Below are 18,931 nucleotides of genomic sequence, written 5' to 3' on the forward strand. Positions count from 1 at the left end.
CTGTCGAGCGCACTAGTAGAGCATGCGAGTACTGTCGACGGTCAACTGGCTGTCAATGGTGACATAATTACGATATGTTTCAATATTGGTTAGCTAACGTAGGTAGGTAACGTTAACGTATACATGTATTATGTAAGTTGTAAGTTGAAAAGTAGTATATTGTGGTCACTTGGGTTGTTTTATGCATATGCCGTGGTATATATACTGATTTTGAGTGTGACATAATGAAGATATGTATCAATGACGGGATATAACCGGCTTTCGATGGTGACGTAATAAAGGCTATGGTGACATTCTTTCCCCATTAAAACTGGGAAAGAATCTGTGTCATTGTAGATTTGTGCTACCGGTATATAGTACGGTTGGTTATTAAAAATATAGATCTGCTATTTTTGAAAAATCTTGAAAATTTGTACAAATCTTTAAATATGTAGATCTTTTAGTCAGAATTTTGCTCCTGGGGGTCCGTGGAAGAAAATATTTTTAGATGGGGGGTCGACGGCCAAATACATAATGATTTTGGGGGTCCTTGACTTGAAAAGGTTTGAGCACCACTGATATACTGTTTATATACTGACATTTTTAGAATCGGCCTCAGGTCTTAAATTAGTTTGGTTATCAAACAGGTTTTATGAAATGTTTCAATTGTGATTTCATGTATTTAATTCAGTCTGACCAGGACCACAGATAAAACATGTATCACCACCGGCCATGCAAATAAATGGCCAGAGGGGGATATCAAAAGCAGAGGTATGGATTTACCCCCCTCCCCCTCAGCAATGGAGTGTACCGTGGATCTTTAAGCTCCATGGGACATGATGATGAATTCATGCCACTGATTCAGATGTATAATGCCTATTAAGAAGACGTGCTGAACATCTGACGCAGCATGAGAACAGCACGGAGATATTCATCTCGTTCATCTCTCCATCACATCCTCTGATGAGACCATCAAGATCGTCAGGAATAATCATTATGTCAAGAGCCCAGTGTGGAGTACATTTGGAATGTGCCATGTCTTGACTTGCAGTAGGCCTATTATCACAGTAGCCTAATGTATGAAGGAGCACATTCCAGCAAATGGACTTGGATCAATAACATAATAGCTAGTTGCTTATACTGTGCACATGTCTTCATTTAGGATGGCATAGCCTACTGTGTGGCCGTAGTGGTGTCAAAAATAATTGATTCTGCAATCGCGATTCGGCCGTGCAGCAATGTCACATACGGTAATCAATGAATTATAAAATATAATTATAATACGGTATATTATATATAATATAATTCTAAATAAAATGTGTAGTTCAGTATTATGTGACTGCTTGTATTGACTGATGAAAGTTTAGCCATGTTGTGCAGTGATATAGAAAAGTGTGACTGTGATGCATTGCAATGCATCGTAGAATTGAAATTTTACCTGGTGAATCGTAATATAGTTGCCGCCTAGTCGGTAGCGCTGTCGCCTCACAGCTAGTGGGTCCATGGTTCGATTCCCACTGGGGACGCTGTGTGCGTGTTCTCTCCTCCTCCAACTGCCACTGCTTGTCCGGAGTAGCACAGTTCCAGGAAGGGCTACTCCATTACACTCTGACCTGTCTTCATATACGGTAGATCAGTTTGCATGTCAGAGGCCGGAATAGGGTCTAAGCCTTGAAAATGTGTTCTGAACTTGACATAAACATTTCACAAAACATTGTGTATAAGCGGGCATTTGACAAAGTCCCATGTACTGAATAAAAATCATCTAAATCTGCTCTGGGTCAGGGTCAATTATGAAAGTGTATGACTAATAGGAAATGCATTCTGAAGATATCTGTAAGGCTGAAAATCTGCTGTCTTAACCCAACGTTGGTTTGACGTCAACCTCTGATTGTTGATTGACAGTTGACTATGGAATTGTGCATTTCCCGTCAGTGTATCACTCAAAGTCCCCATAATGGGGGAAGCCCCATATTATGGTGCCAGGGATCATCAGGAATGGAGATCCCTGATGTCATAGTAAATGTGACCTGATGTTGCAATTAAGCCCATATATGGAGATCCCAGATGTATATGGATATATGTCAGAACCTGTTCTGACATTCCATGTGTTGATCCTTCCACTTCGATGTCGAATCTGGAGGCCAAATATGAGGACCTCATATATACTGATGACATACCGTAATGATTATGTTGATACAGGTGCATTGATACAAATACTTTTTTGAATGTTCAATACAGAGCGCAGACGTCACTCTCAACAATTACGCAGCAACACCACCACCTCTGCTCATCCTGTCGTCCCTTCACAATAAAGTGTCTCCCCTCTACCTCCAAATGCCCACATTTTACCCAGGTTATTAACAGGAAATAGGTGTAACCTATTTCGGTGGGTTGACTGACGCCTGGTGGTCAGTCCCCCCCCCCCCCCCCTCCCGAGGGTGGAGGCCAATTTCAATTGAAACTGGTGAAACATAGAAAGGCCTCCTATGTTGAAAAGCACTACGCTGTGGTACAGTTCTGCACCGGCTGTATCCAGTTCAGCAGTCTGCAGAAACCCATGATGCACCGTCTCAGTAAGGGCATAGCTCCAAACTTCATTCTTTACCCGGAAAATTAATTCAGCAGACGCGACAAGAAGGTATAGATTACTCCCATTTGTCACAGAGAGACGGGCAGGAACTCTCTGACAGCTTGGTGGCTCACGGAGGACGGCATGACCTTCGGTTTGGAGCCCCAGCACTGGTAGACCACGGCACCGCCGGGGACGTAACTGCCCGCCAGACGCTTGGCCCTGCTGCTGCTGCTGCTCCGGCTCTTATTGCCCTGTGGCGGGTCGGCGCCACGGCCGGAGGGAGGACGCTCCTGGAGCTCAATCTGGATGGGGTGGGGGGGCTGGTGGAGCGCGGTGGAGCGGGCGCCCACGCGGTTGCCCAGCGCGCCGGGGCACAGCGAGCGGAGAAGGCAGCGCACCTCCTGCTGGAAGGTCCTGTTGAAGTAGAAGTAGATGAGCGGGTTGTAGACGTGGGAGCTCTTGGCAAAGAGCGCGGGGAGGACGTAGACCCCGGGGCTCATGCTCCCCTCACTGTCGTCCTCCTGGAAGATGGACAGCAAGGAGACCACGGTGTAGGGCGCCCACGCCACCACGAAGCCCAGGCTGATGAAGAAGAACATCTGGAGAAGCAGAGAAACAACACTAGGGTGACCAGATGTCCCTCTTTGCGTGGGACAGTCCCTCATTTCCAAGACTTTTCAGGCGTCCCACAAATTGAGAGCCTGTCCCACATTGTGACTCATGACAGGCAATTGCATCAGTGTTGAAATGCCCTAATAGTTGGCCTTCTGTTGTAAAGCGCGCTTATTGTCTCTTCCTGCAAGATGTGTTCTTAAGCCTGTTAAAATAGCATAAAAATAAAAAATAAAGCATGATTTTAAAACAATGTGAGACACCAGAGTTTATAAATGATAGCCAATGGGCCTATGGTCGAATATGACATCAAGGCATTTAATAGAAAAGTAGTTCTCGGGTCATTGCTAACCCGGTACTCCAGTATACTTCTGTCCCTCAAATGCACAGTTTGGATCTGGTCACCCTAAACAACACGGACGCAGTATTCTTTTACACTTTTGTCGTAGGGTACAACCAGAGGTTGAATGTAGCTACGTATAGTATATTTAGTATTAAGTGCCGTACTTAAAGATGAAGTGCCACGATTTTTGTACTTTCACTGTTGTGTATGCGTCTATGGAGTTAACATTCTAAATAGCACCCTCAGGTGTGGTTAGAATATTGAAATATGTCTTCCCCGTGTATTTTTGGTATTTTTTGCAAGCCTTTGAGTCAAAAGGCCCAATTGAAATACACCACATTTTGTGACATCATAACCCTAACCGCTCCCCTAATCCCTCCCCTTATCATACACAAAAACAGCTGTGGGTGAGGCTTCAGTTCAGATAAGGTGAAAACCAGGTATACTTAAGGAACTGGTGGGTATCGCCACATCAACACTAACCACAAAAAAATATTTTCCTCCAATAATCATAGTACCTGATCATAATCATATTTGTACTTGTATATTGTATTTGTAATCTTTAAGTACAATTTACAATACTTTATAGTTCACTCCACTACATCTCAAATTGCACTTTTTACTCCACTAAAATGATTTGTTATGATTTGTTCATTTTAATTTCAAGTTATATCACAAAGACACCCATGGCATGTAACTGTCAAGCTACTTCCTAAACGTCAACGGCGTCCACAATCAAATCACTTGCAGCGCAGATTCGGCTCAAACAAGGAGTTAAATTAATTTACGATCCTAGGCCACAATAATGTGGAAAGTCCTGGCAACAGCCGTTACAGCTGTAAAGTAATGTGAATCCCTACTCTCCTTCAAAACCGCTGCAATTCAAAAGTTAAAAAAAAAGAAAAAGTCAATGTGCTCATGAGAGAAGAGGGTTCACCTGGTTCATTCAGAGAGGCCAATATATAGGCTACCATGTGAGGCACCGACTGACTCATTGGAGGCAATGTGGGGTTCAGTGTCTTGCCCAAGGACACTTCGACATGTAGACAGGAGAGCCGGAGGTTTCGAACCGCCGACCCACAGATCATTGGACGACCTTCTCTACCTTCTGAACCACAGCCGCCCGATAATAAAAACAATCATTTACAAAAAGGACACGCAAGAAGATCTAATCTAATCTAATCAAAATGACAGTTCAACATTTTAAAATGTCTAAAACTAAATAAAGAATTCCTGTAAAATAATCAACACTGCTCAGCTCTCCGCTCACCATGGAGAGGCGTTTCTCGGCGTGCCGCAGGTTGTTGTGGATGCCGCGGGCGGAGAGAGCGTGGGAGAAGCGGTAGATGGTGCGCAGGATGTGCCACTGGGACGCGACGATGAGGAGCATGGGCACCGCCGTGAAGCAGGCGAACGAGCACACCACGTACACCGCGTCCTTCACAGAGGCGTGGTAGGCGCGCCAGGCCACGGTGCACGACAGGCCGTACGGCTCAGGGACGTACGCGCCCCAGCCCAGCAGCGGGAAGCACGACCACGCGGCCGCCACCGCCCAGGTGCCGGCACACACCAGCCCGAAGTTGGTGCCCTCCAGCCGCACGGCTGCAAAGCAGAGGGTATACACAATGTACAGTACGTACACAATGGATGGATGCAGTGGTGGAAAAAGTATTCTCACAATTGTTTTACTGAAGTAAGTCCGGAATTCAAAATGTGCTTGAGTAAAAATGCCCAAAGTATTGGCATCAAAAGTGTAGGTACCGGTATGTCTATATTATGACCATGGATATGAACTAAAAGTGTGAAAAACATATTTTCCACTTCACCACACTCCAATTTAACTCCTTTGTCTTCCTCTTTAATAAACACGCCTACAGGCCTCTTCCCCCCCTCTCTCCTGTGTATCTCAGTCGCATTGTGGCCTCTCTAATCTCAACACACTGAATACAGTAACTGCTGTTGAAAAGATCATAAAAAGCCTGTAGGCGTATTAATTAACAATCCTGGCAAAGGGGTTAAGTGCAGGAGCGTGGTGGAGTGGCTCAGTCAGGGCGGCTTGTGCATGTTTCTCCATGGTAGGGTTAACTAGCTATGGTAGCTTGGGTATAACAGGCAGCCAGAGGTTGGACAAGGGGTGGACAACTTTGACGATGAAGAGGGCCACTATATTTCCAAAAAATTGATGAAAATAGACACACTTCTGATAGGGGCAGATATGTGCAGAAAGATCAACATAGAATCACAACACGTTTACAGTTCAGATTAAAAGCTTCGTTTTTTTCATTTTTTTTATCCTCGTTTTTCATCAGTTTTTTATCCCATTTTTAGCCAGAGTTACAGGCCTGTATGACCTGTATGTCCCCTGCTTAATAAGGCACACAGGCCTGTAAGTCTGAGAGCTTAAGGTACCCATGGTGGTCCCTGTTGAGAACCACTGGTCTGACTCTGAAGTCTGAGGGCACGAATAACCTTTCACCCGCCTCCTCCTGCTGTGCACAAAGCCTCTCACATAGCGGGTGATCTCCTTTGCCAGTTTGAGCCAGGACCATCACAGGGGGTGACGATGCGCATATATAGCATGCATATAGCAAGTGGCAAAGTGAGTTTAACGCCGTTTAATCAAAGTCAAAGTCGTACGATTAGTCACACGTAACCGCAGTGAAATGTGTTCTCCGCATTTGAACCATCTCTTGGAGCGGTGAGCCGCAGCGTGCGCCGCGCTCGGGAATCATTAGTTGATTTGTCCCCCAATTCAACCTATTGATGTTGAGTGTCAAGTAGGGAGGCAGGGAGGGTCTTTGGTAAGACCTGGCCGGGGATCGAACCCCGACCTCCCAGTTTCAGGGCGGACACTCTTATGTCTTATATAGGCTTATATAGCTATATACCTAATATAGTACTTTTGGTTATTTATTATTATAATTTTTTTTATTTTGCCCTAAAGATAATTTGTCTTGAACTTGGTTTGCCCATGAACTTGAGGTACCGGAAGTGCCAATTTGGTCATTCATGCCGGAACGCCATATGGCGAGGTGTCAGTGGGACAGAGCAAGTGTGTGTCGAACTTCCGCTCACTGACCGAGCGTTTGTTAGCGTGACGGGGACGTGACAAGATACTTTCTTTGCTATTCTAAAATGTGAATATTTATGCTACCATCATGTCTTCTTTATACGTTGATTGATGTATTGCAGTTGTATGTTGCTGTCTGTAGACAGTCTGTTCCTGGGCGGACTCCCTCATCCTCATTTCCTTTGGGTTATACATGTGCAGCCAGCGAAGTCGGTTTATATTTTCTTTTGTTGTACAAAGTTTATGTTTTATGTTCTATTATGTTTTATGTGCCATTATTTATGTCTGTGTTCATTTATGCTTTAAGCATACGAAAAAGGCTGATGCACACCTCGAAAGGTTGCATAAAATCAAAAGGGGAACTCTGAATGACAAAGAATAGGACCCGCACACTGGCAGGAACTTGCAAACAAATGTTACTCTTTATTCAGCGTTTCGGTCGTTAGACCTTCATTCTTTGTCATTCAGAGATCCCCTTTTGCTTTTGTCGTTGATTGTTGTTTTGTTGTCTATGTTGTCTAATAAATCCACCAGTATGAGAAAGAACAAGCTGCCTGCGTTATTTGGACCATTCTGTCTATTTCCGTTCTGAAACGAATTCTGTGATTTGAGCACAGATTGTCCATTCTTGTGCAGTCAGTGGGGGGCTGTAGCGCTAGGTGCTTTTTCCATCACGATTCTTTTGAAAATAGAAAGCGAGTAAGTAAGTAAGTAATTTGAAAAAAGAAAAGCGTATTGTTCCCAACCACTGATAAAATGCGCTTTTTCAAGATTCAAGGTTAGCTTTATTGTCCCTTGCGGGGAAATGGTTTGCAGCCAGATAATAGTAAAAGAATAAACACCATTCAAAACAAGACTAAGTTCTAAGAACAAGGCACTAGAGACAGAGAGTTCATGACATTCAATCAATAGTAGCAATTAGCAAAGTCAGCAAAAGTGCATTAGTGGGCAATATGTGCAAAGAGGCAAGAATAAAGTGCTATCAGCTGTTCAGCAGCTGATAGCACTAGTACGACACGACACTACACAATAGACAAGACACGACACAATAGACACGACACACACACACACACACACACAAAGTTGATATGCGCTTCTTACCACTGTACATTGTGTCAGAAGTTCAGAACTGATCTACAGTATAAGCTGACAACATGTCTCATCAGGCACTTGGTCTTGTACGTCGTAATGCTATCTGCACGACACCATCATGCGACAAAAAGTAATGCTTATACAGGCTTGAACTTGCATTAATATTCGGGACGCATGTACAGTAGGCTACCGGGGGGTAAATTGGTTGTTTATATTGATTGCACAGTGCACTATCATTGCAGCTGGTACTGTGTACGTGAACTGCATTAGATTGAATGGGATGTATGCGGTGTTGTGCTAATTCGCTTATTTCCATCGAAATAATTAGTAAAGTGTGCCGCCTGGGTTATTATTTACATTATGAAGAGAGGATATATACAATTTTCTAGGCTACCGGGGGTAAATTGGTTGTTTATATTGATTGCACAGTGCACTATCATTGCAGCTGGTACAGTGTACGTCTCATCAATGCAAATGGCAAAGCCGTTCGTTGTTTGCCAGAAACAGAGAGAGAGAGAGTATTAGTGCTGCACTGTTGCCTGCTAATGAGAGAGAGAGAGGAGAGATGGGGGGGGTGGGGGGGCAGAGAGAGAGAGGAGAGATGGGGGGGGGGGGGGGGGGGGGCAGAGGGAGAGAGGAGAGGGGGAGAGAGGGGAGTTGCACCACTCAGTTCACACGTGTGTGATTTTTCGATATAGCCCAAAAAGACTTGTTCGCATTTCAAGAGCCTTAATGCGCAAAACGAGGGCTTTATGGAAGAGTTTTAAAGCATGCATGATCTACCTATGCTGTACCATTGAGTCAGGTAGGCGCAGCTGGGCTGTAGTCTCGTAACTAGCTTTTAGCTATTTAACCGGGTGGTTTACCATCCTAGAGGGGACCTTTGCATTGAATTGAGATGTACCCGAGAATGGTGGTGAAAAAGTAATTCTATTTTTTCTCTCTGTAACATCTTTCAACCATTTTAGCTCGAGCCCCAAAAGAGAAATTAGATGTTTGCCCGGGATAGTGAAAATAGCTAATCTTCTCTATTAAGGGTTCCTGGCACAAAACATTTTCAGATGGGGGTCCACGGCCAAATACATAATTAATCTGCGGGTCCTTAACATGAAAAGGTTTGAGAACCACTGCGGTAGTCGGTAGACTCCCCTCCCGTGACCAGAAGACTGTTCTGGTATAAAGCCCCCTTCACCATACACATGTTCCGGTAAAAAAAAACTCCCCTCACCATAGATAGACTATATTCACACGGTGGCCATGTTGGCATTTTGCATTGAAAAAGCAGGGCGGCATTTCATTAACGTACCGGCAAGATGGCCGCCGTGTGAATATGGTCCATATACTCTAGAAGAAGCCCCCTGGGACGCCTCACCGTAGAGCAGGCTGTAGCAGGTTTTCAGGTAGCGGGTGACGCTGATGGCGGCGACGGTGAACATGCCGCACAGGCCGAAGATGAAGCAGCCCAGGCCGTAGTAGACGCAGGTGGGGCCGTGGCCCAGCCAGGCGTGGTTGAAGGACGACAGGATGGACAGCGGGTAGAAGAACACGCAGCTGAGGAAGTCCACCACGGCCAGGTTGACGCACAGCAGCTCTGAGCCCACCATCTTCTTCCTCCTGCGGTAGGAGATGAGCAGCACCAGGCCGTTGCCCGCGAGGGAGAGGACAACTGAGGACGGGGGAAGGAAGTCAACAATGAGTGGTGGGGAAGAGTACTCGCATGTTGTAATTAAGTAAAAGTATCAACGATGCAATGCAGAAGTACTCGGTTACAAGTAAAAGTCCGGAATTCAAAAATGTACTTAACATATATCAAAAGTAAAAGTACTCATTATGCAGAATGTCCTGTTTCAAGTTTTTCAAATGTATAAAAGTCTTTTTGGAAATAGCAGATCTACAAGCTCACTAGCTCTGGTCCATAGCCTTCTACTGCTTCTACGATTCTGCCCTGCAGTATGAGGCTATGGGACTTTCGGTTTTAAATCTCAAATCGAAATCAGACCAGCCTCTCCTCTTTAGCGTAAATAAAAATAAAGTTTTTGCTACTCAAAACAAAAGCTGGTTGTGTCACTTGAAAGCCTACTTTCCTTAGTGGACGCACTCTGAGCCCTCCACCACACGTATAAACTGTACTTTTTGGCCAGAAAGGGATTTCTTTTCACCAGAGGAAAAATATTACCATCACTGAAGAGGATGTGAGGAAAGTGTTTCAGTGTACTAACACAAGGAAAGCTAATGGGCCAGATGAATGCAGTGCTTTTCTCCTCAAACACTTTGCATCTGAGCTGGCTCCAGTGTGGCAACCAATATTCCAAACCTCTGTAGACACACACACAATTCCCCTGTCTTGGAAAACCTCACACATTAAACCACTACCCAAAATCCAATGTCCAAAAGAACATAAGGATTATAGACCCATAGCTCTCACTTCAGTGATTATGAAATCACTTGAAAGAATACTGTTACAACATCTTGTCAGTATAACCAAAGACAAATTCGACCCCAGTCAGTTTGCCTACAAAAAGGGTTGCGGTACAGAGGATGCGGTTGTCACACTGGTCCACTTAATTACAAAACACCTAGATAAGTCAAATAAGAATCATGCGAGAGTGCTATTCTTAGACTTTTCTTCAGCTTTCAACACAATACAGTCTGATATACTAGTGTCAAAAATGGTACAGTTGGAACTGAATCCATACTTAATTCACTGGTATGCTTATTTTCTTACTAACAGAGTACAGAGGGTGAAAGTGAACACAACCCTCTCATCAGCATTAACTACTAATGTTGGTGCTCCCCAGGGTTGTGTGAGCTCAGCTGTACTTTTCACCCTATATACTGACAGCTGTCGTATTGAGGAATGCCTGTCTGAATGTCGCACTGACACACCAGACCAATACATTCTAAAATACTCAGATGATACAGTTTTGATCTCTCTCCTAGATAGTTCCAGTGATCCTGGACTGCACCAACACAGAGTAAATAAGGTGGTTGAATGGAGTGATAACAACGCTCTCATCATTAACACAAAAAAGACAGAAGAGATTGTTTTTGGTACACCACCAGAGATACACAGATCCCCCATTACTATTCATGGGGAACCGATCAACCAGGTATGTTCGTACAAATACCTAGGAGTAGTAATAGACCATCTTTTGTCATGGAAAGATCAGATTGATTCAGTGTGTAAGAAAACAAAGCAAAGAATCTACTTCCTTCGCCGTCTAAGATCCTTCGGTGCTAGTAGACGGATTCTTCTTTTGTTTTTCACTTCTGTTATTATGAGTGTTCTTCAGTACTGTAGTACCACCTGGTATGGATGTTTGTCTGCAGCCCTAAAGTCACAACTGCTGCAACAACTGAACATTTGTTCAAAGATTGTTGGACAACAACTTCAGAAACTGTATACATCCACATATGATAACAGCATCCTAAGGTTAGCAAGGAATATCACCTCTAATACTAAGCATGTGTTGTATAGAGAATATAGGTTGCTACCTTCAGGAAGGAGATATGGTGTACCAGCATACAATAAGGTCAGACTAAAGAGGTCCTTTGTCTACCAGTCGACCTTGAGGCTCAATCAGGAGATGTAGTAGCCACAGGATAATCTAAGCGGTGGATATTGCTCATGTCTTTATGTATGTAAATTGTCTTGTTCTCTGTGTTTTGTATATGTTCTGCATACCTGGCTGCTTGTGTCGCAAGACAAATTTCAGTGTGAACTGACAATAAAGTAATATATCATATCATATCATATCATATATTCCATATAGGCAATTCTCTGGGCAATATTGGTAGAAGGCGCAGAACTCGCCTTTGTTTTGGTGAGTAGCAAAAACTTTATTTTTATTTACGCTAAAGAGGAGAGTCTGATTTCGATTTGAGATTTAAAACCGAAAGTCCCATAGCCTTATACTGCAGGGCAGAATCGTAGAAGCAGTAGAAGGCTATGGACCAGAGCTGTGTGATGCATGCAACATTATTTTTCCGACCAATCACAACACTTGTTTGTTCACAGAGAATAACCCCTACTATCAGCTATCAGAGCTAATAAAGCTTATTTTAACCAAATAAAATCACTTACCCTAGTACCCATGGTGTGGAAACAAAACATTTTAATTAGGCTACGATTCTGCCATCTAGTGGCTGTTTTGTTAACTGCAGCGTACACGCTTCACGTCAAACAAGTAACAAGTGACATTCAAGCTTTTTCTTCCTTTCTTTCCATTGATTTATATGTGACAGTCACACCACTGTCACTCACCACTGCTTCTAAGCTCACCGGCTACATTAGCCCACGCAAATAATGTTTAGCCGCAAGATAGGTCTACCGTCTACATGGCTCAATGGATCAGTGTAAAAGGTTTATTTCGGTCATGATAGCCTAAGTTAACAGTTGATACAAACGGAACAATAAATATGGCGCAAGATAACTATTGGCGGAAAATGTAGGATATATGGTTATCCAGTCTCTAAAAAGAACCAAGATATAGAGCTAGTGCACTGCTAGTCTATAAAACTAGAAAGATGCACGCGGGTGAAACACGAAACAGACCTAACTTTTTCTTCAATAAGGTCGTAGGGTAGGCCTATATTATTTTCTAAAATGTATAGTAGCCAAAACTAGCCTAGCCTACTACTCAGTAGTAGGCTATTTTGGCTATTTGGACAAATACTTTATTTACTGTCTAGTATGGCTACTATAGACAGTAAAAAAAAGTATATCCAAGTTAAAATAAATAAATTAAATCGGCTATTAATGATAAATATATGCATATAGTGTAACAAAAAACGGCGCTATAGGTATACATCAACACACAAGCATATTAATAGCCTAATATATTCACAAACAAAGACGGACATGAAGTTGTTTTTTTTTACTCACCAACAGAAAGGATGGCTAGTCCTACGCATATATCAGCACCAGGTGCGAGTTTGGAATCGTAGACAGAGAGGGTTTGGTTGTGATGATTATGATGCTGATTAGAGTCCTCGTGTGGAGCGGACCGGTTGAGAGGCATAATCACAGCCTAAAATGCATCATGCACTGGACTGGAGATACCGACTCCTTCATCCTTGACCTTCTACCTCTATACCATAGAGTAGACTGTACTCTATACACAGTAGCCTGCACACACCACCAGCAGCGAATCACATCTGCTCTCTTCAATTAACTTACATAATCATTTAGGCTATGTAGTCCGCCGTATGATGGTGTCGCTTGACGAAAACAGATATTCATTAATGCCCATGTCATAAAGAACTTGTGCGAATCCCTACTACCATTATTTGAAGCCGTTCTAAAAGAGCACTTCTAGGTTATTGCTTCATTCCCGTTCCAAAGCCTCCTCTGTGATTTCCTGTTTTTGGATATCCTATAGAAGAGTATATTTGTACGTCTCGAAATGTTATTAATTGAACATTAATTGGACCCTATTATAAACAAGTTTAATACTTTATGGTGTCGTCCACAGTTAACAGTTTTGTATTGTCGTGCTTGAAATGTAGCCTACTGTAATTATCCAATTTGTTTATACATATTTCAATCAATCAATCAATCAGAACTGGCCTCTGTAAAAAGTCCAGTCTATCACTAGTATAAATGATAACAATAAAGTTAGACAAATATAGAAAACGTTTACACAAATATGTAATAATTTAGAAAAAAATTAAATCCTCTTAGCAGACCTTGTATTGAACTGTACTTTCCTGTGCTTTTTTCTGCAAACTATAAAGTAATCAATTAAACAAACACGTTCTCATATGGGCGTCCATGCACAACATCATTACAGTTTCAGATGGGGATATATACTGTATCAATGAGGGGCCCTTCACATGACAATGTTTGCGCACCACTGCTAGGACCACAATGGAAACAAGTCCCATGACCTTTGTTTTATCCTTTTAGCGGCAGCCCAATGTCTGACTGTACCTCGTGCCGTTTACTTTTCTGTGTAATGAAGTATTCAATCAATTATCACTCAATCATGCTGTAGCAGGTGGCAGGAAAGTTGAAGCACGTTCATCTGGCGCCATCTGTTGACACCCAAAGCACACTACAAGTCCACACGCAGCCATACTGTACATAAAAGACATTGGATGTTACGTTTGGAGTAGAAAGGTAAGGTAGACTTTATTTGATGGCGTTTCAGAGCCTACACATAAAGGTCTGCCGTTACAAAACACAGGTTCCCCACACAGTCATATATGTCACAGAGATTGGAATGGTGTGTAGCGTACTGACAGAAAGACATCAGCATCATCATCACACAGCAGACAGGGGGGGGGGGGGGGGGGGCAGTCCAGTTTAACCACTTGAAGCCTGGCCTTCCCTATGTTAGGCAATGTTTTTTTCTTGGGGGGGGGTTATCAAAACCTTTCAAAAGAATTCCAATCACAATGTCAACAATAGCTGATCTACAAACTCACAATGTGTTGCTGCATCACATGCTATGAGATTGTAGATTGGCTGTTTTTGCTATAAGTCATACAGCAAAATATATAGGCCATAAGTTGTTAAAACCCATATACTGTGTCAGCCGGGGGTTCCCCAGGTGCCAGGTGTCTATATGCTCCCCCCCCGCACACCCCCCCCAAAAATAGCATATCTATTCTTATATACATACTCCCGTTTCTCCCTCTACACCACATCGCTAGGCTGAAAATACAGCATACAATACAATCTCGCCAAGTTAAGCTTGTAGGTCAGGGTCTTCATGTGGTTAAAGAGGGAACACGGCTCAATTAAAGACTTCCTGTGGGGCATGTCCAATCAATATGACGTTGTCGTCAGGTGGAAACCTTGTCATGTCCAAAAACTTTTACTTTTCAGGAAATGAAAAATAACAAAAAAAAAAATACCTGTGTTCCCATGGAATGCAGTAATTATTCAGTTAAGCTCTTGTTAATACTTGGTAATATTTATAAAACCCACAGACCACAGGGAGGGACCACTTTCAATTTCACTAAAAAGAAAAAGTCTTCCAAAATGGCAATAATAGCTTACTAGTCATAATTTTTTACAACTTTTGCAGGGCATTCATTTACGGAAAAGAAACCTCAAAAGCCGAAATACGGAGATACAAGGTTTCTGCCCGACAGCGACGACTTGTGGACATGGACGAGTCAAATATCCGCTCAGCTCTATGACGTCCTCGGACAAAGACCTGGAGGTCTGTCAGCTCTATGACGTCCTCGGACAAAGACCTGGAGGTCTGTCAGCTCTATGACGTCCTCGGACAAAGACCTGGAGGTCTGTCAGCTCTATGACGTCCTCGGACAAAGACCTGGAGGTCTGTCAGCTCTATGACGTCCTCGGACAAAGACCTGGAGGTCTGTCAGCTCTATGACGTCCTCGGACAAAGACCTGGAGGTCTGTCAGCTCTATGACGTCCTCGGACAAAGACCTGGAGGTCTGAACGCACAAGTAAAGACAAAGGCCATTGTTATCTTTGCTTGCCGACATCACAAACGTCATCCACCACAGGAATAACATTCATGCTTACATTGACTGATGGTTGCCTTCAAGATGCTATAGACACACACACAGTCACACACACAGACACACAGTCACACACAATTAACCAACACACCACATCCAGCCATATTTAAATTTCACACCTGCACCGTCGAACCGTTATTATCGCTTAAAAATGTTTGCCATGACAATACTCTTGGGGTGGGGGCCGGGGGAAAAAAATATATGGCTCATTTCTTTGTGTCTGCTTTTATTAATTCTATTCAGCCTGGAAAAATACAATGTATAATATATTTATATAATATATCTGTGCCCATTTCGTCATTAATTTCTCTCTAAACTAAGATAATTTCAATACCTTACTGTAAATAAGTCTTATGGCTGCAAGGTCATGGTTTGTGTTAAAACTAGTCAAGCTTTGTGTCCATCCAGATAAAAAAAAGAAAGAAAGAAGAAATCGAATAAACCTAAACACCCGAAAGGCTGAAAAATATGTCATGAATATTGACATTCTCTAAAGGAGACTTCCAACAGAGTTTAACCTGCGTCAGAGTCACTAATAAGAATTAAGCCTTATTAATGCTTCATCGTACAGTGGCGTCACACGTAAAAAATAGCCGACATACAGGCTTGTAGGACGGCTATTTTTAACGTACGATACCGTCAATCCCGCTTTGTCCGTCCATGATTCAGAGCTTCCAATGTCCCGTTCAAGGGGAGAGGGCTGTCGAGCTTAATTTATGCTTTATCGGATGTACGACAGCGTTCGCTCGCTGGAAACAGCCAATCTCACAAGCCTCACAAGTGATGGATGTTTGGCAACAGACAAATTATGAATCAGCCTTTATATACCTCACACCCCCTGCCTATATACAGTACATCAATAGACGCGTGTCTATCAAAACGGTCTGGTCCCAGCCACCCGCCCTGTCCTCCAAAAGCTTGCAACCCCCCCGCCCCTCTCCCCAAAAAGGTTTGCTTGCACCCGTGTGTTGGCAGCAGTGAGGAGAAAAAAAAACACATACAAAATAGACATCTTTAAAATAGCAATATAGGTTTCTCTAAGTGCAGCGACAATCAGAAACATTAATTTCAAGTCATTATACCCCCCTCCCCTCGTCTCATATATCACAAAATGAATCAATTCTCAGTTAAGAAACTAAATGTGAAAGGATAAACTTTGATCAGACAAAAACAAAACAAAAAAAGATCAATATACTGCAGCCAGGCTGTACGGTAACATCCAAAAATATATACTTACGTTGAAATATGCTTTCTGCCAAAGAACTGCCGGCATTTTAGTCACTCTAAATAGGTTTATTCTTTTTTAATATACTGATGAGGTTTAACTTGTGTATTTAACCACCTCCTTAAAGCTACAGTCCGGGACTTATTTTAATGAATGAAACGGTTGATTTTAAACGATCTGTATGGTAGAGTATGTTAACACAATAGAACTAGCACATCTGCAGTGGGTGGAGGTGGTCTCCCTACTCTTCCATTGAGACATGAATAACCCTTGTGTCGGGGTTAGGAACACCGACTGGTCGACAACGTCAATAAAGTTATTTCGAAGCAGACGCCACAAACCGGATTGGACACTAGTTCGGACATCGTTTACAATTACAGTACCTCTCTCTGTCGGGAGAGGTAAAACAGAAAAACCTTGCGGATTGTAGCTCTAAAACGTTGTCCGCTTACGGACAGTTCTTTTTTTGTTTTTGTTTTTTTTTCTACTGCGGTGTTTAGGGAATAGAAAAATTCAAGTCCTGTGTCATTTGGCACGCGGAGGTTCGCTCTCGCCGGAAGGCGCGGCGGTGGCGTCGGCCTCTGGGTTGTCGTGTTCCACTGCGGCCTCGGGGATGTTGTCGCGGCCCGCGGTAGCCTCACCGCCGTCCTGGTCGTGGCTGTGGTTGCTGCTACTGGCAGCGGTGGTGGTGTTGTTGTTGTTGTTGTTGTTGTTCTGGGCGTTCTGTAGCAGCCCGTGGCTGTTGTTCTGGATCAGCTCAGCGCTGCCCAGTCGCAACTCCTCCAGCTTTCTCCACAGCTCCTCCCTCTCCTGCTCCTTCTTCTTCTCCCTGACCAGGAAAAACACACACACACACACACACACAGTTGTGAGCTTGTAGATCAGCAATTTGTTTTGCGGGTCCATTTATTACGCTCTCAGAGTTATGTGGAGTCCTTAGTATTGAACGGTTTAAGAAGCACTGCTCTAGTGCACGACTGGCCGACATGGACTCACCGTTGCCTGTCTGCTTTGTAAGAGGCGGTGAGCTCGTCAAACAGAGTGCTGTTCATCTCCATCAGTGTCTTCAGCACATTGTAGACCAGTGCGACGATGGTCCTGCAACAACACCACACACAACATACTTCGACAAACTCAAGGGACCCTTTTTAAACCATTTAGACCTGAGGCCCATTTTGAAAAGGCCTTCTAAAACCTGAGGCAGTTTTATAGGTCTTTCTGACAAACTTCACAATCGAATTGAATTCAGAATAGTACCCAAAAAGACTACAAGGAGACGTGCTTCAGAGATAAAGTCACGCTGCTGCAGCAGTCGGTCTAACCTCTTTCCCTCCCAAACACCAGTTACGTTTTCTATATTTAATTCACCGTATTTGATCACTTTTAAAACAAGGTTTTCCTCAGACACTCTAGGATACCTCACATGTTTGGTTCACGTGACCGGAAAAATATATATCACTGAGCCTGGCTTCTCAGGGCTTCACGTGACCATGCGACGTAACCATGCGACTCCCATTGAAAATGAATTGGAGCCGCAATCAAACAGCAATCAGAAATCGCACACGGACTGAACATTTGTACGAAGCCACAGAATGAAAGGTTTTAACAAACTAAAAATCAATGCTGCTGCCAGGAAAGTCCATGATTCACAAATCAAGTCAATGGTTTGCCAGGAAGATCGACTGACAACCACATAATGGTCCACAGTAGCTCTCAAGCTATGATTGCCTGTGTAACTTCCTGTCAATGAGACGGCACAACCTAAACACCATTCACTTTCCTTTGCTGTCGGGCAGAAACCTCGTATCTCTCTATGTTTCTTTTTTTCTTTAAAAAAAAAAAGAGTAAATGAATGCTATACTTCGTTATACTAACTACAGTGTCCCCCAGGGCAGGGGTCTGTATTTAGCTCCCTCCAAGGAACAGCAATGTCTGTGTTCACCTATGTACCCGCCTATGTGTTAATGAGCATGAGTATGACTATTAGTTTCTCCCAACCTGCACCACATCTATTCACTGAAAATAGCTGATCTCCAACGTTAAGCTGGTAAGAAGTTGAACGACCTACTGTAGGTTTGCGGAATCTTTGCCTATGATGGCAAACCCAGAATAGTTAAGTTGCGCCAGGAGATTCATGTGATTAACAATTATCAGCTCAGTTGTGACACAGCTTTTTGACACATCATTGTGGCTTGAACTGAGAAGCACACGGAACGGAATTACATACGGATTCCAGTGTTCTTTGGAGATCCTGTAGAGGCTGCCAAACATGATTGGTAGGACCTTGTCGATGTTCTCCTCGATCAGGCTGAGAATATACTCGTTGTTCCAGAAATACAGCGCTCGCTCAGCCACCTGCAGGGTAGGAGAGGTAACAGAATCTTTCTTTATTTCTTTTTCCCTTATTTATTCAGGGAAGACCATTGAGAGCAAGCTCTCGCGCTCTGATCGCAGCATATAAAACACAATGCCGAAATAAAATAAACGTTGCTCTCTACGAACTGTGAGAGATGGCCAACCCACTTGTCATATGA

General features: G+C 43.3%; 2 protein-coding genes across 2 annotated transcripts in view; both read right to left on the bottom strand.

Moving 5' to 3' along the window:
* Positions 1 to 2,640: 2,640 nt before the first annotated feature.
* Positions 2,641 to 12,692, bottom strand: opn8c (opsin 8, group member c; the record flags this gene model as incomplete). The annotated part of the gene is made up of 4 exons (XM_080791370.1): positions 2,641 to 3,153; positions 4,780 to 5,111; positions 9,044 to 9,337; positions 12,557 to 12,692. 4 exons carry the CDS (start codon positions 12,690 to 12,692, stop codon positions 2,641 to 2,643), a joined length of 1,275 nt encoding a protein of 424 aa, XP_080647496.1.
* A 1,086-nt stretch (positions 12,693 to 13,778) lies between these two features.
* Positions 13,779 to 18,931, bottom strand: part of ppp2r5a (protein phosphatase 2, regulatory subunit B', alpha isoform) — a 69,837-nt gene continuing 64,684 nt past the window's right edge. The window contains exons 11-13 of the mRNA XM_080791265.1: positions 18,625 to 18,752; positions 17,394 to 17,495; positions 13,779 to 17,226 (exon numbers count right to left, since the gene is read on the bottom strand). Of these exons, the coding sequence (XP_080647391.1) occupies positions 16,923 to 17,226; positions 17,394 to 17,495; positions 18,625 to 18,752 (534 nt within the window). The 3' untranslated portion in view covers positions 13,779 to 16,922. The remainder of the gene's footprint in view (positions 17,227 to 17,393; positions 17,496 to 18,624; positions 18,753 to 18,931) is intronic.

Source organism: Protomyctophum bolini (genome assembly GCF_963924005.1).
Source record: "Protomyctophum bolini genome assembly, chromosome: 19".
NCBI lineage: Eukaryota > Metazoa > Chordata > Actinopteri > Myctophiformes > Myctophidae > Protomyctophum > Protomyctophum bolini.